Here is a 26,416-nt window from a genome sequence, read left to right as displayed (position 1 = left end):
CGAAGATAATGTGCTACTGTATCTGCCTAAACTGGTTTTTCACTACATAAAATGCCATTTCATTTTTCATGTCAAGCAGATTTCAAAAGAATTGAGGTCAAAAACTAGTGCACAAAGCGTAAGGAAATTAATGAAAGTAGCTTCCCATTAAAGTTAAGTTTACTATTTTAACGCATGATTTTTTTTTTTCAATCTTTACGTTGAATTTTCTGTTTAATGCATATTTATTGACTGTTCAAATTAACGGGGGATGGCGGGGAAATCACTCTCTTCCAAAAGTTTATAACCGGCTCGTACCACAGAAAAAACATTTCATACCTGGCAGCTATGAGCATTTCCCTCTTATAATTACCGAAAATACACACACATCTCCCCTCGTTCGAAAGATTAATTCGAACACTGTTTCTTGATTAATGTTCGTTCTAATAATTTTTCATGTCTATTGTGCTATATTTTTTTTTTCTTTTGTTAAAACTTCGATCAAATTAGCGTTCTTCACATTGGACATTCTTGTTCCGAGGAAAAGTTCAGACCAAACGGAGCTAGCGCCGCTGTGCGGAGGAAACATAGTACTACAACAGTTTCTTCACTTATTGTTTAAGACGCTTTGATATAAAGAAGAATATAACTGCAATGTAAATGCGAGAAGACATTCAAGATATGAAAAATCGTTTCTGGACAGAGCGAAATAACGGTCAACAATGGAAAGCAAATAACGCACATTAGTCTTTAGTTATATACTAAGTGTAAAAAAAAAAAAAAAAAACACGAGCTCTATAACACATTATTCAAAATTTTACCTTACACCTTGTTCAGATTAGCAATGGCATGAAATATAATTGATATTTAATCTCTAATCAATACGTAGTACTTACATAAATTTTTCTGAGATACATATTTTATTCTACAACTTTCGAAATACAAACAACTTTTTTGACAACACTCACAAATGTTTTGTACATATGAGTTTTAAAAATCTAACTTCGGCGCAGACTCATTACTTTATAACAGGGTAAGAACCAAATGGTTACGTAGCCATTGAGTGAACTTTATCCGCTCAATTTACATTTACATTTTAATTATTCATAAGTTAATGTCGTTCCTTATTTATGTTTATTTCTACTTCAACGAACAAAGCTAATTATATTACAAAATGTACTCTGAACTTAATTCTTAGTGGAAATGAGACTAAAATAGAAATGCATTACTTACCGCAGTCACATTAAGATAATGCCTATGTAGTCTTAAAGTAAGTTTGATTTAGGTGAAAAAAATTAAAACTGTCTTCATTTCAAATCCTGTATTGGCCATTACATAATAAAAATAAATAAACAAATACAAAAAATATTCATACACAGCAATTGTAGTAATAAAAATTATTTTGGGCCATTTCAAAAAGAAAGGAAGCAATTTTATGTAGGAAGTGATTCAAGTTTATTTGATTTGTGATATGTATTGTAGGCGTAATTTGGCTATATGATCTGCCCCAATATGCTGTGTAAGTTGTTCCGGATACATTCGAACAGTTTTATACGCCACTGCCATATCGTCGTATGAGAACCAAAGGAACGTAACTCTCAGAATGGAAGTTCTGTATGCTTGAATTATGAACATAATTCTGAAAGCCCCACTTGGGATTATTTCAGTGTTGTTGAAGTTGACTTTGTCATTGACTTATCTGCTATGCAATAATATGTTTACCATCTAATTAAAACATGTTAAAAAAAAAAAAAAAAAAAAAAAACTTTCCCCTTCTCTTCTGTAAACCTACGAAAATGCGTTACATTCCTCTGGTTCTCATATGACAATATAATGTATAAACTATAGTGAGTGAGTGCTTGTCATTCTTATTCTTTGTATTCCGTTATACAGGATCTGGAATGACATGCATGCCAATCCCGCTAAATCTAAACCACTACTGGAAATGATATATCATGGCTCTTTTCCAGGCAAAGTTCACCTATGACATGACTGTAAAACAGTGTCAAGACGGTTTAATACGTCGGAGAAAGATATACCTGTCACGTGACATGCATCTGGATGAAGACTTCATTGAAAGTAACGAATGAAGATTTGTCTTACTTACATCGGATGACTAGAAAAGGGGTAAGAAGTTACTAAGGAGTCATCTACAGCTTAAAACACCGTGTGCGTGGGTTTTCTCGGGGTTCTCCCGTTTCCTCCCACTTTCTTCATTCCACCATTTCATTCATTACTCATCATCACTGTCCCCTTTAGCCTAACCGGCATAACCGTGGGACGTAAAACTGAAAGATTTCATTTTTCATCTACAGCTTAATTTGTGTATTGCAGCAATATTCGCGTGGTGTAACTGCGAAAAAAGCTATTCAGAATGACTGGCTACATGATTTGAGCCCACACCCTCCCCAATATAAAGTCAATGCTCTACCACGGAGACAAGAGAAGAATATAAGGTCTTGTATTCTCATCAAATGTTCCACGGTATAACTAAACAGCAGAGAATGACTGTGACGTTAGCTGCTCATGGATATCACGTAGATAGTGGCGTAACTTTCTCTCAGACCCCACGCTGCGAAGGGCAGGAGCTGAGGTTAAGGGGATTTTGCTGCATATGTACTCTGATTTAAGATTAAGGTCTTGGTATATCATAAAACTGAGAACGAGTTGATACGAAAACAATGACCTGGGATCTAGAACTAGGGTTCACTGTTAAAAGGTCCCTACAGTCAATCTTCAGAACCAGTGTTGCTAACTTATATAAAGATGTATATTAACAGAATTTGGAGCGATTTCTACATTTGAATTTGGGCCAATTTCTACATTCGATGACATCAAAATTTTACAATTAGTGCTCTTAGAATTAATGTGTGAATGTGAAAGCCAGATTTAAATAGGTGGTGAGAAATTACAATCAAACGACAAAGAAATAGATTGTTACTGGAAAACATGATAGCAGCAGTTAAAGCTGTAGGAAAGGCATGCTACTTGCAACTGCCCTGAGAGCATATAAAGTTCTACGAAATATTCTGAGAGAGAGACTGCCACAATCCAACATTGAGATTAAATTTGACGACAGCTTAGCTTCTACGAAAGAACAAGTTACTGGTGAAGAGGACTCAGAGGATCTGAACTCTCAGTTACTGCCTTGCGTCAATTAGCATTTGATTTTGCTGAAAAAGTTAAAAACCGCTTCAAGAACGAAACCAAGCTCGCTGGTTACAATTAGGTTTATGGCGTTTTAAAAGGATATCGACCTATTAGTGTACGGAAAGCTGAAAACCTCTCATTCGCTTGGGCCAGGGTGTTACAAGAGAAATACTTAAGGCTTTTTACAAAATTCTCGAAGTCTGCTATAATACATATGATTTGTGGGATCAGCCTGGGCATACGTTTATGTATGATGAAACGGGGTTGGAACTAATGTGTAAACCAGGAAAAGTTTTCTCCAAAAGAGGGAAGAAAGTTGTGTACAGTCAATCTAAATGCAGAGAACAGAGACTATTATTGTAATGACTTGTGCCAATACCTCTGGGACTTTTATTTTTCCTTTTCTAGTGATGGTAAAAAAAAAAAAAAAAAAAAAAAAATGTAAATAAATAAATAAAGGATTACATCCAGGAGCCCAAGCGATAAAAAGCACTTCTACAATAAAGAATTACGTCTGTGGTTGCGTTTAAATTCAGGTGTATATATCACAAAATGTGTACTTGGAACTTCTCTTAGGAGTGCATTGTGTAAGGTCTGCCACATTTGCTAATGCCGTTCATGGGTTTGAATCCTGCGGAACCTTCTCCGTAGATCCTCACAACACTCCAGAAAGTGCATTCCTGCCAGTATTACTTCATTACAGTGACACCATAGATAATCGTTCTACTAGTGGCAAAGAACCTTACTGCATCACGTAGGCCAAATTTTCTTTAAATTGACCATAATACTATACAGCCTCCAGCTCTGCTTCAACATTACATCACAACAATATATCATTACCAAACAAAACGGTATGTCTTACTTCAAGTCAAGAACCAGATACATCTCAAGCATTAGCTCCAACACCACAGAAAAATATTCGAACTTCTTGGATGCATCAAAGATTCGTTAAGAGTCTTGACATTTCCCAAATATAATCGAGAACGACCATCTTCCCACATTTACTTCGATAACTTGGTTCCTAGAAATCCCAATTCTAGTGCACCTCAAGAATAGTGGTTACCATGCTACTGCTACCATTCGAGAAAACAGACTGCCAAAGGACTGTTCTATTACGAATTTCAACACCATGAAGAAATCAACGATCCGCACGTGTGAGGTGGCCACAAATGCTGATGAAATTTGTGTTGTTCGTTGTACCGACGTCCGGAATAGACATTTAAAATTTCGCTGGTACATTGTACAAACTTACCTGCAGAAATATAAAAGCAACTCCATGTACCTATTTCTAAGTACAACAGTCAACAGTACCGTGTTAGTGATGACATACGTCTGGATGGGATAGATCACTTAGTACGCCCTGTAACTGTAAGCGTTCGTACGAAATGTGTCAAGTACGCTTTTTACTTTCTTTCTTTCTTTTTCTTAGTTTCACAGTCCCATATCTAATATGCTTCATAACGACAATTCCATGGTCACAACACTGTGTTTATTGTTGTCTTTTACAGGTTCTCAGACAATAAATGTTTGCTTATTTTACGCATGTGTTATTATTTCAAAAGGCCATCCATCTAAATATGATATCTGAAAATGCTTACATTAACGCTCAAAGGGGCCCGAATTCATGAAGGCGGTGTTTATGAGTTCGGAATTCACACTCATTCGATCTCAGCCTCACGAAGTGAGCGTGATATCGAAACGATGATGATGTGTGTGAGGTGGAGTAAGCGTGATGTCGAAATGATGTGAATGTGATGTTGGTTTGACAATGTGAGCGTGAGATCGAGTAAGTGTGATGTCAGAAGGATGCTGTAATCATGAGGTCGAGTAAGCGTAATGTGGAAATGTGATCGTGAGGCTTAGTGAGCGAGATGTGAGACTGTGATGTAACTGTAAGGTCGAAATAATGTGATCGTCGAGTTGAGTGAACGTAGCATTAAAATTGTCCATTTTGCTCATTTTCAAAATAATCTTTCGAAAGTTAAATTATGGATCTTTATACCGTGAAACATACCTATGTTGACCATCATGAATTGCATTGAGAAGTGTTCAATTTTACATATATATATACTTGAAACAAACAAACAAAACAAAACAAAAAAAAATAGTATAAATTGTATAATATACATATTTCAATTGCAGTAATTAGTATTCGTATAAAGTATTCTATTGATAATAAATAAGAAAAATGTATTTCTGCAATATAAAAACACTGTATGTAATAATACTGTCTTTCAGTTTGTCATACGTATACTATGATGCAACTTCAGCATTCTAGTTATACCTAGGTAGATTGTCGAAATATGATCCACGTAAAAAACGAAGTTTTACACTCCAGTATACGATGTTAAATAATACGGCCAATTTTATCATTGTAGAACTAAAGAAATTCAGGGATCTAATACTGTAGTAGGTATACAGTACTATTGTCGTATTGTAGTATACTCACCTAATATTTTTGTAGTTCAGCTCAGAAGTGTCAAAATAGTGGCCCACGGGTCAGACTCTTCCCGCGAGTACATCTCAACTGACCCGCGAAAAGAGTATGATTTTTGTTTGTTTGTTTGTTTGTTTGTTTTTAACTCCATACGTACAAGAAAGATTAAAGGTGGCCATCATAATATACCTAAAACAAAACTTAACTGGGAAAATATTTCAATTTCCCTTTTAGTTACCAAGCCTATTCCGCAGGGCAAGGCCGTTGGTAGCAGGGCAGTTTTCATTAAAATGTAATTTCACCAAGCTACTTTCTAATGTTCGTAGCTCAGGACTACATTAGCCGAGATACATAAAGCACAAAGTCGAATACGAAGAACAAAACACAGATTCAGAAAAGGTATTACGCACATTCAACGAACTGTAGTCTCAGGGGGAGGGGTCAAGGAAAATTAAAGTGGCCGCCATATATGGTTCTTATTTTGTCCTGGCCCGCAGTAAGTTGTTTCCATCACTGGTTCAGTGTATACTCATATTAAATTTGCGAGTATACGCTAAACACTGGGAGCCTTGGACATGATCACGCCTCTTAGAAAGTATGAGAGTGGTGTTTTAAAAAACACCTCAAACTAAGACCTTTGGAAAGGTACAAGAATTTCTGTGGGATCAGCTTCTAGCTGCAAAGCTTGACAGTGTTGCAACCCGATTCATTCGCAAAAATGTCATGAATGGAATAAACGCCAGAAAGCTCACTATCATTGACTTGACAAATTCGTCCAATATCAAGATGGCTCAGGATGTAGATGTTGGTTTTGGTGCTTCTGCGCTGCTCCTTACAAAGCTTTAAAAGATCTGGAGATACTGTCATTTAGGAACTAAAGTAGAGGGTTTTTGATCACTGTTTAAGAAACTGGTTGAAAAGTGACCATTGCCCTGCAGAATTGTTAAAGGGGCCTCTTGTCTTTCATCAGATGTAATGGCGAATAGCTTATTACAAGTGTCTCGTGTTAACCCTTGCCCTTGAAGAGTTCTTGTCTAAGAAGCATTTATCTCCATCGATGGCCGATTGTGTGAAACGGGACTACCTTCAACTTCGCGATTCCCCATGTTTTAAGGAAGCCGTTAAAATCATTTAATTGGAAGACAGAAATACTGGATGTGTTTCTTTCTAACGTTCTCCGTGATAATAGTTGTGAATAGTGTTTTGAAAACTGTTTTTTTTCACCACCTTCTGACCTTGTTTCACAGCAATGTTGCTGTGGAAAGAGGTTTCTCATTTTGATAGAAAAGTTGACAGAAAAGTCGCTTGTTGCTCAACGAGCAATGTACGGACCAGTTACAGCTGCAGGAATGATTTCTAACGTTGAGATAATTAAAGCAATGATTTTGGCGGTAAGAAATTCGTCATCTAGAAGACAGGAAGCTATAAAGGATAAGAAGAGCAAAGAGAAGGAAGTGGCTAACAGTAAGAGAAAGGCTGCACAAGAATTCATTTTGTTGGAGATGAAGAAAAACAGACTTACACAGGGAACATATGAAGAAGTTGATTCTTTGGAGAAAGAAATTACAAATCTAAAAAAGAAAATGAGTATGTAAATTGCTTAATCTAACATAGGTGTTCTGTTAAAAAGTACTTGTTACTGCTTACATTTTTGCTTAGTAATGTGTATTTTTCATTACTTAAAAATAGCTGTTTATGAGATAAGTGAAAATAAATGTTTTATGCAAATATAAATGTGCAAGTTACCATATGTGTTGGGGTGACTGACTTTTTTGTCATTGTAGAGAGTATTTGTACTTATTAGAATGTCATAAATCACTGTAATCACATGTAATCTAACTCACTCACTCTATAGCCTATGGAACTCGGAGGTTCAATGCCGCGTTCACAAAAGCTCTCCACTGACTTCTATCCTTAGCCAACTGAATCCAGTTTCTCCAGAATCACATGTAATCTCTGTCATTTAGTAGTAGTGTATCTACAGATAAAGTGTTAATTATGACACAACAATAAAGCCATACCCTATCCAGGATGAACGTTAGTGTAGTCTAAAAGGTAATACTGAGATGATAAGATTACGTAAATTAATGTGCAGTCTTTATTAATTACACATTGCAAAGACAAAAGTGTAAAATACCTTTAGCTTTCATCTTAACTGGTCATTGGTAGAGGATTAAACCCTAAAATACTGTAGTACTTGGCCAAGAAAATTTGTAAAATCGTCAAAAAAAGGTCAAGAAATTTGCATTCTCAGAACTTGTAGATACCCTCTTTAATCAATCTGACAAGAATTTCGGAGTGCACTTTCAAATTTATCGAATTGGCGTGCTATTGTTTTCTGGAGACGCTGTTTATGCTTTAATTGCTGTGAAGTTCCGAGGAACTTTTTTGAACCATTTTATTCAGTTGAACTAAAACTCTATAGACTGTTTTATTTCGTTGAAAAACATTAAAATTTTATTTGCTTTCCACTTAGTTTGAATTTTCTTCTTTAAAGATCTATACAAGTAGTCATTTTCTGTTAAATATATATAGCGTATAACTATCCGAAAGCCAGTATTTGAAAATCTGGCACTCCACAGGTCGAAGGTTTTATAATGGCAACCTGTACTTACAAAATAGTTAAATGAACTGATGTTTGTTTCCAAGAATGTTTTATAATGTTTCGAAAGAGACTGTGCATCCTGATTTATGCCGATAAGAAAGGACCTTTCGAATAACATAGTTCAGGCAGCTAAGACATTAGGCCACAATTATAAGACCTGTGTGTTACGGAATTGAATCCCGTTCAAAGCATAGAAGTTTTGTAGTATTATCCTTTCGCTATCCATTTAGTATCATCGTTTCTGATAGTCCGGTTTAACTGAAAGGGAACAATCGTGAGAAGTCAAATTAATATTGTGATATTATACAGAGTTAAAAATATCGGCAGTACATACTCACTCATTTATGTACATATTTTCTGTTAGTGATTGGATGCTACATTCACTACTAGCTTACAAATTGCTTGGTTTACCACTTTACTGCTTATGTTGTCATTAGTATTTTTTTAATACCAATGAGTTTTATGTTTCACGATTATGCCCTGTAGGCCAAAAGAGATGAATGATTAATTAGTGTGAATTATTATGGAAAAAAAAATCAGTGGAATAAGATTGGGAAAGGGAGCGGGAGAACACCCAGAAAATCATGGACACGATGTCGTCTATTGCTTGGGGTCGAATTAGATACTTCTTGCACCGTAATGATAAAAGTGCGAAAAATAGGTAATGATTGGGAAAGGAAGAATTATAAAAAGAATAACTGAAAGAAGATTGCTCTGGTCAATGAACTTAAAAAATTCGTTACTGAATTCTTTGTCTGTGCATGTGTTATTTGCGATTTTTTAAATTTTGAACTCTCCATTCGACGGAGAATCAAAAAATATCTGAAAGAAGTGATGTAATTTTTCGCGTCACTCTTACCGTTTCCGAGATGTTGACCAAAAAGTTCTGATTTTGGGAAATTTAACCAGCCATATCTCAGAAACTGTAAGTCATAGTTTTTTTTTTTTTTTATTTAAGTAATTGCCTACAATTTGAATTATAGTTTTCTAATTATTTTATTACAATTATAATTTATATTAATGTAATCACCTATACCAGTGGTTCTCAAAGTGGTTACCGCTCACCCCTCGGGGTCCGTGGAACCTAGTCAGGTAGTCCGCGACGCCTAAGAATCGAAATGTGTTGTAATAAAATGGAACTCTCAGCTGTTATACAAAAGCATTTTTTGAGTTACTTAAAAGAAACAATTAGAAATTATACCCACGTTTCTAAATTTAAATGTTTTCCTACTTTACTAAATTTCTACCCTGAAGCCGGTCAACCGTTATATAGAAGCTTCAAGTGAGAGAAATTCTTTCTTTGTTAGAGCACTTTTTCAAAAGTAGTTCAACATTAACTGCACGACGCCTCGGAATTTCATGGATTTTATCTTCAAGTGGCAGAAAGCTCCATCACTACCATCAATTCCAGATGTGTTTGTTTGTTTGTTTGTTTGCTTTAAAAAAAAAAAAAAAAAGAAGAAGTAAATGTTAGTCATTCCTATGCTTATAAACATCAAGCCCCTACCATTCTGGGATTAAAAAAAAAAAACGATGAGAAACCCCTAGTAAAATATGTTCCTAGACCCATGATTTTTCTTGTCAGTGGTAATTCTAATTAGTATATTTTTTATTACCATGTGAAATTTCACATAAAATTGCAAGGGGATCCGCAGATCACTTTTCGAATGAAGAGGGGGTCCGCGTTATCGGAAAGTTTGAGAATCATTGATCTATACTGTATTTATTGAATTTAATCAAATAAATTTAATATACAATTTCACATAAATTTCGAAAAAAAAAATCTTTTTAAGTTCGTTCTGGCAATGCTCTTCGAGCATTCTCAACTGGTTTTTATTTATTTTTGGAAGTACGTAGACGCTATTTCTTAAAAACGGTCAGGAGTCGAGAATACTCACCAGAAATATTAGCATTATAATTCCTCTAATACCAAAAGCATGCAGGATGTAAAGAAAGTTACTTCCTTATTTTATTTATTTATTTTTTTTACTGGGATAAAATCGAAAAAAAAAAAAATGAAACGGCAATAAAGCGTATCATGCAATTGAAATAAACTTTGTAGTAGTTCAGAGTTTAATGTCCCGTTCTGCACAAAGGATATGTTACACATGGATCTGCAGATTGACGTGAAATTCGAACATACGAGCTCCTACCTGAAATTAAACCCGATTTCCCGCACAATGGCGCGTACATATGCCAACTATAGCTACGAGTAACCTATGAAATAATACTTTCACTAGCAGCAATTTACCAATATTTGTCAAGTGTAATATTCTGTAGTGAATACATCAATCAAAGAAGAAGAATGGATGACAAATGAAACACTTAAGCGTAAAGTCTGCATTGTGATGCTATTCAATGCTGTTTGGTGCCATCTATAAGCTTCAGGCCCTTGCTCAAGCATAGGGCGGCAGAATTGAGGGGCCGGCAAAATTTTTGATCTTTTTAAAGATCCACAATAAAGTAATATTTAAAACTAGCAACCCGCAGAATTCCGCGCAAGTGCGAGAAATATGTTAATGTGTTTAATTAGCTCTAATTACAGTAGTTACTAATTAGCTAGCTTAACTGATTATTTTTAAAAAGTCATCCTCTCCCACCCCTACCCAACGGGTGAGGATGAACTTGAACATCATGAAAACTAATACCGTTAAACTTAGCGACCTCAGAAACTTTAAATTCAACTATCTGTCGTTTTCGATTACTTTTAAAATCTCGCCCCCTCCCTGGGGAGTGGAGTATGACCTTGAAATTGAATTGGATTAAAACCGTCACTATTCATCTCAGCGCCCCCCAAAACTGTGATTCAACTCTTAATATTGGTCGTTTCCAGGGGGGGGATATTTTGTGCAGAGGGCGGCAAATTATTTAGAGCACAGGGGCGAACAATATATAAATACGAGTCTGATAAGCTTTTATGTGGAATTGAAGAGCATTTGTTCACTTTGTTCTCAACAGGGTGGAAATGAGCTAATAGTACTTACGTTTAACTTTCAATTGGAGTTAGTTGCTTGATTGATTAAGAGTTTAACGTCACTTTCTAATACCAAGCCAACAACACAACAGATCTACTGCTTAAAGTGGGATTCTAGATTTAGACTTTTATCCAAGGTTTCGTATACTCATGAGCAGTGGATTACGTGAGGGTATTTGCAGGTTTTAACTCGCCTTTGACCAACATAATATGCAAAAATAAACATTTACTATATTAAGACATGTGTACAAAAACCTGAAATTATATGAACTTGGGACATTGAACTTCCCTTGACGAATTTTTGTGTTCGCCACTACTCATGGGATCGAATCTGCAATCACTCACACAGAAAACACAAAGGGTAGCCACTTGATGATGAAGGGATATATAAGAGTACAATATTCTGTAATAAAGAATAATATGAAAAAATAAGAGAAAACGACAGATTATAAAGATTATACTGCTTATTTTATACATTTTATTTCACACAAAACTATCGAGATGAGACCGAGATCAAAACGACGATTTTCAACTCGGAATGTGACAGAGACTAATACAGGTATATTAGTTAATTAAGACAAGAACAAGAACAAGTAGAAAAAGACCAGAAATAGCAAGTTCACTACGTTCATATGGGATCGAAGCAATGATTCTTTAATTAGTTTGTAAACCTTTAACCACTGCCTCCTAATGTGGTGATCGTCTCAACAATGGAACATAATCGTAAAATTGGTGGTTTGAACAAAGTGTAGCGAGTATATAATAAATTGAAGTTATACGAATAGAATCCTACAAGAATAAAAATTGCCAAAACAATGATTGGTTGTTTCTCCAAGTTCTTTTTCAGGCCACACAGTGTTCAACCTCTCTTCATAAGTCTCTTCATGAATACTAATGATCCCCACGAGACGATGAATTACTTTACTTTTCTCGTCTCGTTTTCAATTTCTCAAGTCTTGTGAACAACATTAGTTCACCAATTTTCACATCTCAAATACTGTTTTACTGTTACATGATTCATAGTAGGAAAGAAAAAAAAACTATAAATTGATAAATGATTATACACACAATGATGAGCGTTTAAAAATACGGAAGTCGTTACATAATATATCCCAATAATAAATATGATTTAAATGTTATATCATACCTTTCGTGGACTTCTTGTGATGCGGAAGGGTTCTGATAACTTCTAGGCGAAATTAAGATGATGATCATGGTGTACATTTCCAAAAACGAGACGAGGAAATGGGTTGAGTGAGCAGGATGTTGGGTTGCGATATGAGCATGATGTAAACTTGGCGATGTGATCGTAAGGTCGAGTGAGCGTGAGGTCAAATGAGTGTGATGTCGAAAGGATGTTGGGCGTGATGTCGAAAAGATGTTGTAAGCGTGAGGTAGCAATGATATCGTGAACGTGAGTTTGAGCGAGGTTCGTCCAAAGTGGGCACTTTGTTAACGCCTAGCGTGTTCATATAATCATGGGGTATACCAACGAAACCATTTACGTCACGAACTGAAAATTTTTCATACATTGTCTTCATACAATGATAACTTACAGTAACAAGTTTCACCAAAATTAAAAAAGGAAAGTAATTCTAGTAGAAACGGGTTAAGCGGGATCCGAACCACACGAGATCCCACAGAAAATCGAATCCGGGTCTTTTACACCGATAGTGCGTACGCGAACCATATAGCCACAAGGGAGTTCCTAGTAAATTTGGAATCCGGCCCAAGTTACAATATCAAGATAAATTACAATAAGTATAAATAAACGGAAGAATTCGGAAACCCAACCGGTGATGTTCATTAGGGTGGTTCGAAAATTGGCTTACGGCTAATGCTAATTTCTGGCGAAATTGGCTTCATTAAAAGTGTGCAAACTTTGAACTCGATCAGTGGAAGTCTTGAGATGCCGCTAAAAACTAATTAGGTTCAATGCCGCGTTCACAAAAGCTCTCCACTGACTTCTATCCTTAGCTAACTGCATCCAGTTTCCACTTTGTATTCCAATCTCTGCGAGATCCATCTTAATATTGTCCTCCCATCTGCGCCTAGGTCTTCCTAATGGTCGTTTCCCGATTGGTCTTTCAGTCGAGACTTTGAAAGCGTTTCTACTTTCTTCCATTCTATCTACATGACCCGCCCACCTAAGCCTCCTAGATTTGACGACCCTAACAATGTTGGTTAAACCATATAAATTATGTAGTTCCTCGTCATGAAGTTTCCGCCATTCCCCATTCCGGTTTCTCTTGGGTCCGAATATTCGTCTCAGGATCTTGTTCTCAAATACTTTCAGTCTATGTTCTTCCCTCAGAGTAAGTAACCATGTTTCGCAACCATACAGAACAACAGGCATGCTTATCGTTTTGTATATTTTAAGCTTTAAATTCCTCGACAGAATTCGCGACGACAAGAGATTTTGAACCGAATAATAACACGAATTCCCTGCTTTTAGTCGACATTTAATTTCTCCGTGAATATGATTTTACTCTGTTAATATTGATCCTAGATATTTGAAACTATCCACTTTATCAAAAGTATTATTTAATATTTTAACGCATCCATAATTTGCTGTATTCCGGTCCCGACGCACTTCCATGTATTTAGTTTTCTCTGCATTTCTTTCTATTGTTCTCCTATCATCCCCTATTAAATTTACATCATCAGCATATGCCATAACCTGGTGAATACCGTTCAACTGTAGGCCCTGGTTACTATCTTTGATTTTCCTTATAGCGTATTCCAGAACGAAGTTAAATAACAATGGCGACAACGCATCTCCTTGTTTCAGGCCATTTTCGACGTGAAAGCTCGTGGACAAAAATTTTCCTACCCGAACTATACTTTGGGATTCATTTTAACATAATTAATCTAATTAGCTTTCTCGGTATTCCAAGTTCTGTAAGAACGTTGTATAATGTTTCTCTCCTAACTGAGTCGTACGCCTTTCTAAAATCAATAAATACTTTATGTACCGGGGTATTGTATTCCCACTTTTTTTCGAGTATTTGGCGAATGGTAAATATTTGGTCGAAAGTTGATCGATTTCGTCTAAATCCCCACTGATAATCTCCAATAATTTCATCTGCGTATGGGGTCAGTCTTGCTAATAGAATATTTGAAAGGATTTTATAGGATGTTGACAGAAGAGAAATACCTCGATAATTATTACAGTCAGTTTTGTCTCCTTTCTTGTGAATTGGAACAATGATTGATTTTTTCCACTCTTGTGGCAATTCTTCCTTGTTCCAGATAAGGAGGATGAGTTTGTGTATCTTGTTCCACAATTTTTCGCCTCCAGCTTAAATTAACTCAGCCGGATTTTCATTTACACCCGGAGATTTGTGTTTCTTTAATTTCTTTATAGCGTTTTCTACTTCTATTCGGTTGGGTTCTGGAATATACGGTTCTGCGGTATGTATCTCCTTTTCTCCACACACATTAGTTTTTGGTTGCGTGTTAAGCAAATCGTCAAAGAAATCTTTCCATCTATTTGAGATGCTATCCGTATCAGTGAGAACTGTACCGTCAGATTTCTTTAATATATAAGCACGAGGTTGATAGCCTTTTTAAAATTCGTTGATTCCCTTATACAGTCCCGGATGTTTTTATTTTTACTATTATCTTCGAGTTCCTTAATTTTAGCTTTCAGAAAATCGCGTTTTTTTGTTCTAAAAGTTTTGGAAGTTTCCCCCCTGATATCTGCGAAATTTTGTGTAGTTATTTCATTCGGATTTTGTAGCCAGCGTAATTTTGTCTGTTTTCTCTTCTCTGCTAGTTTTATGCATTCCTGGCCGAACCATGGTTTGTTCCTTCGTATTTCCGCGTGTCCCAATTTTTCTTTTGCTGAAATTTTAATGCTATCTCTAATTTCAATCCAGGTATCCTCAACACTAGTGCACTCCGAATCTTCTGAAGCCAAGAATCTATTCGAAACTTCAATCCGGTGTTTCTCTCTTACCTGGCTCTCTTCTAATTTCTTTAAATTGAATCTCTCCGTTTTCGGACAATGAATATTACCTTTATTCAACGATAACCTCTCTCGTATTATTGCTGCTACCAGGTAGTGGTCAGTGTCATAATCAGCCCCTCTAAACGACCGGACATCAATTATGCTAGATTGCCTTCTTCTATCTACTAAAACGTGATCAATTTGATTATGTGTTTTTCCGTCTGGTGATATCCAAGTGTATTTATGAACGTCGCGATGTGGGAATTTTGTATTCTTCACGATCAGGTTTTTGGATGTTGGAAAGTTCACGAGTCTAACACCGTTGTCATTACTTTCCTTATGCAGACTTTCGTTTCCTATAATCGGTTTGAAAATGTCCTCTCGGTCTACCTTCGCATTGAAATCCCCTAACAGAATTTTCATATGGTATCGCGGGAGTTGGTCAAATATCCGTTCCACTTCTTCGTAAAAACTGTCTTTTATATCATCATCCTTATCTTCTGTTGGGGCATGTACATTTAAAACAATAATATCACAACACCGTTCCTTAACAGTAATAAAAGAAAGTCTGTCAGTAACAAATTCAACCCGTTTAATTGCTGGTAGTATACGTTTATGAAAGAAAAACCCTGTTTCTAACTGGTGATTTTTATTTCCTTCCCCGTAAAATTTCTGGAATTCACAGATCCATTTCCTTCCCACCTAACTTCCTGAACTCCTACTACGTCCATCCTGTATTTCTCTAACTCACTCGTTACGGATTTTAACGCGCCTGCCCTATAAAGACTCCTAATCTTGAAGTGCCGCTTCGGACCTAAAATTAGATTTTTTTTTTTTTTAAGTACTTTTGGTGAAAATTTTCAAAAATATTTTTTTTCTCTGGTGATGACATTTTGCATGTAGGTCATATCTAAATGATATAAACAGTGCTACAAATATTAACGAGCATTGTAGGATCTTTATATGAATACCTTTGCTCGAAGGCTTTGCCAAAATGTCTATATATATATTTACTACGTTTCTTGTTCCGATGAAAGTAAAGCGCATTCATTTTGACGGTTTATAATGCTTCGTCTGTAGCTCTTCTGTTATTTTCAATTATTATTATTATTATTATTATTATTATTATTATTATTATTATTATTAATTTTTTTTTTTTTTTTTTTTAATAGCCCAGAACTCACCACGAGAAGGTGGCTGCAGGTCGAGTTCTACCCTCTTATCCACTCTTGCATTATTGCATATATTGGTTTACTATGTAATGTTCAACCTGTTGCTATGCTTCTATGTAGTAGTTTTGTACTCTGCTTTAGTGGAAAATCGGGAATGTAGTTACAAGATTTACGTGTCATCAAAATAAATCTATGGCGCTCTTCTTTGCCACATGCTGATGCTGCTGGCTCCGTCACAATTTTCACCTGTCTATCCACTGCTGTGTATGAACAGAGAAACAAGTGATATCTTCTCTCAGATAAGATGCTGAGTTAATGTTATCTTGTACTTGTTTCACACTTAAGTCGTATCAATGATGGTTCAGACAATTGGCACTTAGACCAATCAATCATATCGACGTAGTTGCCTGCGTCGACCAGAATTTCCGGAACTATGAATTCTCTGGTGACATTGGGAGAAGAACTTTAAGATCGTGCTTTTAGAATTCTTCTCCAACCGAGTATCCTCACGTTTGGGTCGTTATCAGAAATCATTGTCAGAAGAACCTTTTCCGGGTGGGCAAACCAGACATTTTTCTTCAACACAGTATCGATTATTTTTTCTGTACTTGTCGTCTATGCAGCGGGAAGCAGAGAAAAGAAACCACAGGTGTCGGCCACCTTCAACGCACGATGTTTTTTTCTCGATGAAAAACTAAAGAGGAGCATACACGTTCATAACGTACTGGACGAATGTCTGCAATGTTTCAGACGGATTCTTCGTTGCAGTGTACAAATGTAGTATTCTATTACCAGTTGTCAGCCACCTAGCATGCTGTAACTACCCAGGATGCCTCTCAGTCAGTCCAGTGTCACAATTGCCGGTTGGAACAGCTTCACAGATGCAGGGAAGATTCTTTTGGTCCGAGGTTAAGTTCTCCTCTGTTAAGTCGGCAGTCCAAGACACACAGACTGAAACCGTTACATCGACATGTTCTCGCAGTTTTGTAGCGTCATTCCAATTGGTCACATCTTCTGTCCAAATATAACCCTATAACTTTACTTAAGTGATGATGCAGCTTCCTCTGCAATGTTTTCTTTCTCTCTCTGAGAACTTTGTTTGAGTCAATCACTTTTTCCTTACAATCAGCAGAAACAAGGCCTACATCTTCCAAAAGAGATGAAGTTAGAACTGATTTTCGTTTAGAAATTTGGGCCCTGTAAACTGCACTAGCGAAGTTAGGAAGTTTCCGTCTCATTTGCTGGAGTTTTTTTTCTTTCTTCTTTCTTGGGGGGGGGGGGGGGTACTCCTTTTCTGAGTCCGAGGTTTCCTTCGTGTTAGTTTCAGTTTCATTTGGGAATAAATCAGCGGTAAAACTTGAGGCACCTCCAACTTCATGTTTTTCCTTTGATTCAGACCTCTCTTCGTTACGACGAATCTGGTTTTGTCGACGTTTAGTTTCTCTTGTATCTAAACTTCCAATAAACATGTTTCTTTGAGTGCGCTGGTCAGTCAAAAAGAGTATTTCTAAGGAAGAAACCGAATTCTTATTTCCACAATTGCAATGAACTTGCACTTTGCAGTCTCAAAGAAAGTAATATCAGCCATCTTAGAAGCACTCGATGTCCTTTTCAACGACTTTTGAAGCTGACGAATTTTTGAATGATAATCCAATATTCGAGCTATGATTCTTCGTTCACTTAAAATAGCATCTTCGCTAATCGAAGCCTAATTCCAAAGCTGGATTACTTTTCGAGCAACTGATCTAGCTATTTCTTTGGCAGATGGATCCTTCTGAGCACTGAGATAATCTCTCTCTCCCACAAAAAATGTTTTAAGACAAATGTAATTGGTGGCAATTGCACTTTACTAAGTTCCTGTAGTATTTCCGTTACGTAATGAGCACGTTCAATAAATCTCAAACTTGATTTCTTGGTCATTATTCCACAATAATGAGAAAATCAACACAGTTTAACACACGTTCAACGTCCGGACACTACAGTCAATAGTGTCAACAGTTAATGTCCTAATTTCACGAAATTAGGACATTAACGCACCACATTCAATGAAGGGATGAGCCCTTTGAAGAGAATGCACCTTCCCTGATTTGAGTTAAAATATGTTGACGTCAAACTTTTAGTAAATGAAATGCAATACCAATAAGTAGTACTTTCATAAGAGTATAATAGCGATTAATGTTAAAATTGTAAACAATGCTCTTCCAAATGCAACAAACTAACGAGAACCACATCATCACTGGCAGAACTCAAGCAAATACTAATTTGTTGACGCTTGCACCTCGAGTGAGTCCACTACGCGTTGCAACAGGGAAATTGGATTGATTCACGCACCTACCCCATAATTCAGATGCCGCAGCAAATTAGATTCGCCCTTTACGTTTTTCTTCAGATAACAATTTCTTTAAAACAACATGGTGAGAGTAATTGTTAAAAAACATTATGTTAGAAGTGAAAAATTTTTCATATAAGTTATTAGCTGCGAGTTCAAAGCTAAGCCCTCTGGCCTAAGCAATGTAACAAATTATTGAATATTGATACGCCCACTTCAAAACAAATTATATCTTTTAACGAATAGATAGCTCTTTATTTCAATTCAAAATGCATGTCGGAAATGTATAATTTAGCCTTGTTTTCACATATTTTGACTTAAGCTTATATATTAGATCCGGCCAAAGGGGTTTGGCAATGCCCATTATTATTATTTGTATCATTGTTTATATCATTTAGATATGACCTACATACAAAATACCGTCAATAGATAAAAAATACTATTTTTCAAAATTTTCATCAAGTGTATTTTTTAATTTTTTTTCAAACTTTAGGTCCGATGCGGCACCTCAACTTTCACCGATCGAATTCAGATTTTGCACACTTCTTATTAAGCCAATTTTGTCAAATATTAGCACTAGTCGAAAGCCAATTTTGAATTTTTTTTTTTGAACCACCCTAGTGTTCATACATCACAAAGTCGCCTGCATGTCTTTGAAACGAAAATAACAGATCGATCAGTCCTGTTCATGGTATTCTTAATTAATGAGGTACATTCCTTAACATATAAATACTTCACGCATATACTTAGCTTAGATTCTTGTTTAACCAAAAAGTACAGGAACCCAACGTCACGACACTTCTCCCATTGTATAAATATGGTTTATGCCATACAAATGAGAAACTTACTAATTATCAAGTCTGGACTATCGATTATGATTCAACATGCCACCTTTATTCCCTCAATATAAATTTGTATTTTTATTTAATCCTGTGATATTTTTTGCGATGTGTAGCTAAATTCGACGACGTTGTACATGCTTTAGGACAAAGATCGCACATGTACGGTTTTTCTCCCGTATGAGTTCTTAAATGAGTATTAAGGTCATTACTATCAATGTAAGATTTTCCACATATCTCGCACAGAAAGGGTCTATTTCCTGTGTGGATATTTTTATGTCTTTCTAAATTGAAGGCATGTGTGAATGTTTTCTTGCATACTTCACAGGAGTACGGCTGAATACGCGTATGGAGAACTTGGTGTCGTCGAAGGTTCCAACGGTGCGCGAAAGTCTTGCCACACAGCTGGCATGCAAAAGGTCGTTCTCCACTATGGATTCTCATGTGGCCCGCCAGCCAACTTTTGCAAGAAAACGGTCGACCACATATTGCACAACTAAACGGTTTCTCTCCTGTGTGTAAGCGCTTATGGTCTTCTACATAGGTCTTACTTGAGAATATCTTCCCACAAATATCACACACTAGCGTTCGATCTCTTGTATGCACTCGCTTATGATGTACTAAACCAGTATAGTTAGGAAAACTTTTAAAACACACAACACATGTGTAAGGAGAATCACTATTTCCTACTTGGGAATTATTATTCTCTAAAGTGTTAGAATTTGATGTACCATCCTCCTCTTCGTTCCTACAAAAATAAATTAATGATAAACAATTATTAATATTATACATTTTCATAGACATTATTATGATAAACCTACGAAGTATTTCATATTGCGTGGTTTCCACAAAAATTAGGCGTTCTACGTTTAGGAATATAAAATGAATAGCATATCACCAGTCTCATCTCACTACCGCTGAAATAGAGTACTAATTTGCACAAGAACCTGTTCTTTTCAATCTCTCATTCACGGTGTGTAGGCTTTATACCAAAACCGCATTTTGATTTTCGACGGTCTAACTATTACTTAACACACGGTGAACTTTCCTATTCAAAAGACGATGAAGTCTGTTACATTAAGCAGGAATAACTAAAAATGTACTCATCTCGTGATTATAATTTTACCCCATTTGTAGTATTAGCAATTCAAGTTGAATTTTCTCCTCTGTTTTACTTTAATGATCATCTCAATGCTAAGACTAAATAATTACGGAATTTTGAATATCAATTTCCTTCTCTCTCTACTTTTTTTTTTCTTTACTTTAAAGAAAAATACTACACACATAATTACATGACGTATTTCCCAGCGTACAAGACGCACCCCATTTTTTGTGTTCAATTTCGTGAGAAGGAAAATTTTTCACTGCATGTTATATATATAGAGGGGTCCAAAAATGTACTTACTATTTGTAATTAAATTATTTCTAAGCAAAAAGCCTTATACTCATTAATCTAATGCATGTATAGTGTAAGATATTAAATTTGTTGTGGTAGGTGGAGTTGGCAATTTATGCCAGGCATGCGCAGGTAGTTGGTGGTGGAACAAGACAGTGCAGCAGATGACAGTCGAGTAACAGAAATGGCTGAGGTTCGCTTATCGATGTTAAACGCAAAGCTGTACTGAAACGGTACTGGAAATACGAGAACATTCAAAAGGTACAACGGCACTGGTAGAGAATTTGGAACACCGCCACCAACACGTCGACAAAAGCCCACATTAGCGATAAATTAAAAGCCGACGAAACAGTTAAAGACGTTCGCAACGAAAGATCCGGTCGACTACGAACAGATACAAGTCCGGCGTCCAGTGCTGCGGTGTTGCAACATTTCACCCGATCAGTGAACCAAGGTGCGCGCGAAAATGGGGTGAGCCGGTCAAGTGTAAGATGCATTCTGAAGAGGACAAATTGGAAAGTGTACATTCTAAGACTGCTACACGCGATGAATGAGGACGATCTAGAGCGAAGGAGGTGCAATTCAAAATTAACGGTACTGTGAACCGCTACAATCGTGTCTACTGGTCTCCTAAAACTCCTCAGGTTCACGTTGTTCTACCGCGAATTGCTGTAGAGTCATGTGCTGCCATTATGCCATATACACCAACAACCGGACTGCAGTTCAACGCCATGGGCACTGTATAGAAGCTGCTGGTGGTCATCTCGAACACATACCGTAACTCTCTCTCTCTCTCTCAGTGCAAAAACTTGTCAAGTCAAGTTAAATTTGTCACGAGATATGGACTAGCAAACAGTGGGTACATTTTTTGGATCCCTTTGTATGTATATAAAGTGATATTTACAAGAAATATACGCAATTGAATTGCATTCGTGTCTGGGAATGTTTACCGCACACATTCAGGGAAAATCATACATATTAATATTAAGAAACAGTAAATAAAGCGAATGTATCCAAACTACATTTACTGAGTCATTGAACTATACGTAGCTGGAATGTTGCTACACATCAAAAGGAAACATGGCATCAAATAACATAGAATCGGGAATACTTATTGAAATTTAAATACTCAAAATATTTGTTGCAATGAATAAGAAACTACCCATTTTTGCAATTACTCTCAAAGAAAAATCTATACGTCTTATATGCCGGTAAATACGATATATGTGTCAGACAATCTATAAACTTTATCAAAGACGATTAAGTTTGTTTCTTTTACCCTTTACCCTTCTGCCCTTGTATCACAGCTTTAATGTCGGATACTGAATTTTAAATCTAAATTAAATATATTGAAAATTTTCATCACACTTGACATGGTTTCAGTGAATTTAAGTGTTATGGGCGTGTCTAATATAGTACGTGTTTCACATTTTGAACTTTTCTCTCATTAATTTTTATTGATTGATTCAATGAGGATGTAGTCGCGATTCTACTCGCCATATAGCAAAGAAACGGTCGTAGCTACAACAAAGTCTTGTACATCAATTAATCAATCTTCTGATTTCCTAGATTAGTATAGTTCAACTAAAGGCTTTCAATTTCTCTCTCGTTCTCTCTAGTATATTTATCAACTCTATACTTTGAAAGCTAGATTCTCTAGATGGTATTGACGCCCAATAGTGCAGGCTAACACATTAAAATTGAAATCTACATAATCCAAAATAAATTCCTTACCATCACTTTTAAAAATAATTAAATAATCTGGTATCTTTATAAAACCCAACATATTTCAAAACTTTCCTATTACCATTTAACGGGAAAAAATGTCCAAAGATTAGACATATACCAATCGATAAATATCACTATCATCATCATCATAGTTATTCTGCCATTATTGGTAGGTCACTTGCTGCAACTGAGAAGCTTCCATGCTCCACAGTCTTCCGTTAACCTCTTCTCGCCCCCTCCCTCTCTTTCCTGCCACCATATGCTCCAGCACGTCCCTTATGATATAATTCCTTCTAAGCCAATGTCCCAACCAGTTTCTCTTCCTCTTCAATAATATCTAAAAAAATTTTTTTCTCCACTATTTCTACTCATCTCATTCGTTTTCCGCTCGATCCAGCTAATTCTCTCCATTCTTCTCCACGCCCACAATTCAAAAGCTCCCAATCGCTTCTCATCACTTTTGCGTAATGTTCATGTTTCTGACGCATACAGTACAATACTCCACACGAAGCATTTTATGAGTGTTTTTCTCAACTCTAGATTCAGATCCCAAAAAATCCACTTTACTTTCTCATCTTTCTTTTGTCATTCCTATCCTTGCTATTATTTCACGTTCACATTTCATATCATTACTAATAATATTACCCAGGTATCGGAGACTAGTCACCTATTTTATTTTCTCCCCTCCTACTTCTATATTTGACACCGATCCTTTCGTTCCAATCACTGTGGCTTTTGTCTTTCTAACATTTATTTTCATCCCAGTAAGTAGAACAAAATGATATGCATCAGTGTAAAAAGTTCATGAGTAGTTTGAGAAAACTGAGAAAAACAATTTTTTTCTATAAACCTAAAAATTGGTGATAAACGAAAACCGTGGTAAATATTACGGTTAGACTAACATCAAAGTATACCCTCACAGAACTCTTTATTATGACACAAGATGATAGTATGTAGTAGTTATAATTTATATCCTAAAATTATTATTAACTCCAAAACTTTAATTTCTATTTAGTAACAACTAGCGTCAATTACCTGTTTCGCTGAGTTAAAATAAGAAAAATTAGTAATATATTCCGTTAGTCAGTCATTTTACTATTACAGAAGCGCTCTCTGATACACAATGTTTTTTGTCTTAAAAATTAAATATTACTATTGTGGGCTGAATTTGGATTTAAACAGCATCGGAAGTGTCACTGTTTATCTCAGTGACTCCCGAAAACTATGGATTCGACACTAATATCAGACATTTTCGATCGTTTTTATATATCTACCTCCTCCCCCTCCGTTAAGCTGCCCCGTCAAAGTGAAATGACAGCATCACTCTCAGGCCCGAACCTCATTTATTTTGAAAATTTGATCGAGATCGGTCGAGTAGTTCAAGAGTTATTAACTCATAAACATAGTCACTTTCATTTATATATATATATATATATATACATATATATAGATAGATATTGGCCAAAGGCATCAGTTGATAGATCGCATTAAGCTTAACCAAATGGCATACTTAATAAATTCTGATGCGTGGTTTCCGACAAAATGGAGAAAAAAAAAACAACTGTTATGGAGCTAAAAAGTATGTCGTTCGTTTCCAATATTTCTGCTGGAACAGCTTATTTGAAGTATATTTATGCACTGTTTACGTAAAAAAAAAAAAAAAAAAAAAAAAAAAAAAAAAAAAAAGCTATTAAAAATCAGATCGTGTCTTCTTCCTACACTGACAAAGCATACTTTAACAGTTACAAACATATTACTCTAATATCTTGAAACATTCGGTTAATATTAATTCGACTTGCATCGATGTTCGAGTTATCTTTTCCAAAACTTGAAATCATGGATAAAAATATACAGAGTAATCAGAATTTCGTATTGCAGGCAGTTAGAATTCCATTATATCCACCACTTTGGTTAGTTCAAAAGTAAGGTACAGTACATAGCTTAAAATACAATACACATATATTAAAAATATGACAATATAAATACATAAACAATGTACTCAAACCAATAAATTATTAAAACCATATGCAGAATAACATAATTGGAAAGAAGTAAACACATAATATAGAACATACAGGGTCAGTGAGGGTAATTATGAGACACTGTCTATGGAGGGTAATTACGAACACCCCTCACTGATCTTCAACCACTGTAGGATAAATACAAATTAAGAGCACAGGCATTTAGTAACATCCTTTACAATGCTGTCTACATTTTAAGTTTCAGTTTACAAAAGTTTGGATATACCAAATTTTTGATAAAGTTATTAAAAAAAAAAAAAAAAAAAAAGTTTTGAAATTTGAAATCATATAATTAACTTTTATATGCACTTGTGCAGTAACATCAATATTGTGAAACTAATGGGTGTTGGTGGAAGCCTGGTAGGTCAACAGTTACGTAGCTGGGAAATATTGTGAAATCTGTCTCATAATTACCCTCACTGACCCTAAACTTGAAACAATATGAACAAGGAAGAATAATATAGAAGGTAGTCCAGAAGTGTGGGAACACCCTAATGAGTGATAAGCGCTACAAAATACAATCAAAGCAACAACGTACGTGGGGAATAGGAACAGGGGAGGTAACATCACAATAACCATTTTGAATTTTACGTAATTGTCTTAAATAAAAAACACAGCACGTGATATGTCATTTTAATAACAAACTTTCGCGGAAATTGAATGACACGTTATTTTTGCTTTAACACTAACCAGTACGAAGTTATGACTGTTACTTTATTTGTATCCTTGCAGGTGACTTACTAGCAGAAGATGGTCTTGACGCATGCAGAGTGCATTGAGAACGTGATGCTGATCTTTGGAGAACGAAGCACCAGGGTGACTGCAGACAATTTTAACCATCTGGAAAGGACCCCCATAACCAATGGCATTATTTAAAGTGCTGAAAAAATTCCAAGAAACTAATCTGTGGCAGATTAACTCGAGACTGTTCGAAAACACACAGCAACAGACAAGGCAACAACTGTGGCTGTGTTGGCATCATTCAGTAAATTTCTACGAGAAGCACTCGTGGTGTACCCGTGAAAGTTGTGTTAGTCGCTTTTCGTATGGTGACAATATACCTAATTTTCTACGTATGGCTTTCCAAACTTAAGTTAGCTATCTCCTAATTCAAGTCCAACTGCAATGTTGAGTCACAAACCAAAAATTTTGTGCCCAAAGGCGGCGTCAAACATGCTCCATCTGGCCTTGTGTTAGTCGCTTTTCGTATGGTGACAATATACCTAATTTTCTACGTATGGCTTTCCAAACTTAAGTTAGCTATCTCCTAATTCAAGTCCAACTGCAATGTTGAGTCACAAACCAAAAATTTTGTGCCCAAAGGCGGCGTCAAACATGCTCCATCTGGCCTCATTACAGGATTAAATGTTGGCGCAGTAGCCACGCATTACCCAGTTGAATATGTGCCAGACATAATTCTTTATGAGCTGTAGCCTTAAGGACTTCTCAAACAGAAGTTTATTGAGCTGAACAAACGTACCGTTGTGTCTTTTCAGCTTCATTTAGTCTGTTTTAATTTCTGGCTCGACTGCAAGACAAAAGTACGTAATTATATTGATATATCATTAGACCCAGCAACGCTGCTGTCCAGATCATGAAAGAAAACCTTATACTTCGTTTACGAAGTGGCTTCCTAGTTTGCAAACTAGATGAGCACCATCTACCTTCTTTAGGGAAAGAAAATTTCAATTTGCTGCTTGACGTCAGTTAGATACCCTCCCCTTCCTCTACCACCATTGTCGCTAGCAAAGACTGCACACTTTCTACACGTTCTTCTGCCCATATATTTGAGACAAGGAGGTCAAATTCAATTCACTCTCCTATGTATTCCACT

The 26,416-nt window shown here is 36.0% G+C and overlaps 1 protein-coding gene across 6 annotated transcripts in view; it reads right to left on the bottom strand.

Annotated features, from left to right (window-relative positions):
* Window positions 1–1,646: 1,646 nt before the first annotated feature.
* LOC145691772 (uncharacterized) overlaps window positions 1,647–26,416 on the bottom strand; it is a 53,572-nt gene continuing 28,802 nt past the window's right edge. For all 6 annotated transcript variants that reach the window (XM_081767111.1, XM_081767093.1, XM_081767097.1 and 3 more), the window contains one exon: window positions 1,647–20,185. In XM_081767111.1, the coding sequence (XP_081623237.1) occupies window positions 19,519–20,185 (667 nt within the window). In that variant the 3' untranslated portion in view covers window positions 1,647–19,518. The remainder of the gene's footprint in view (window positions 20,186–26,416) is intronic.

Source organism: Thermobia domestica, chromosome 1 (genome assembly GCF_964235325.1).
Source record: "Thermobia domestica chromosome 1, izTheDome1.hap1.1, whole genome shotgun sequence".
NCBI classification, from domain to species: domain Eukaryota; kingdom Metazoa; phylum Arthropoda; class Insecta; order Zygentoma; family Lepismatidae; genus Thermobia; species Thermobia domestica.
This window is presented reverse-complemented; position numbering and strand designations above follow the sequence as displayed.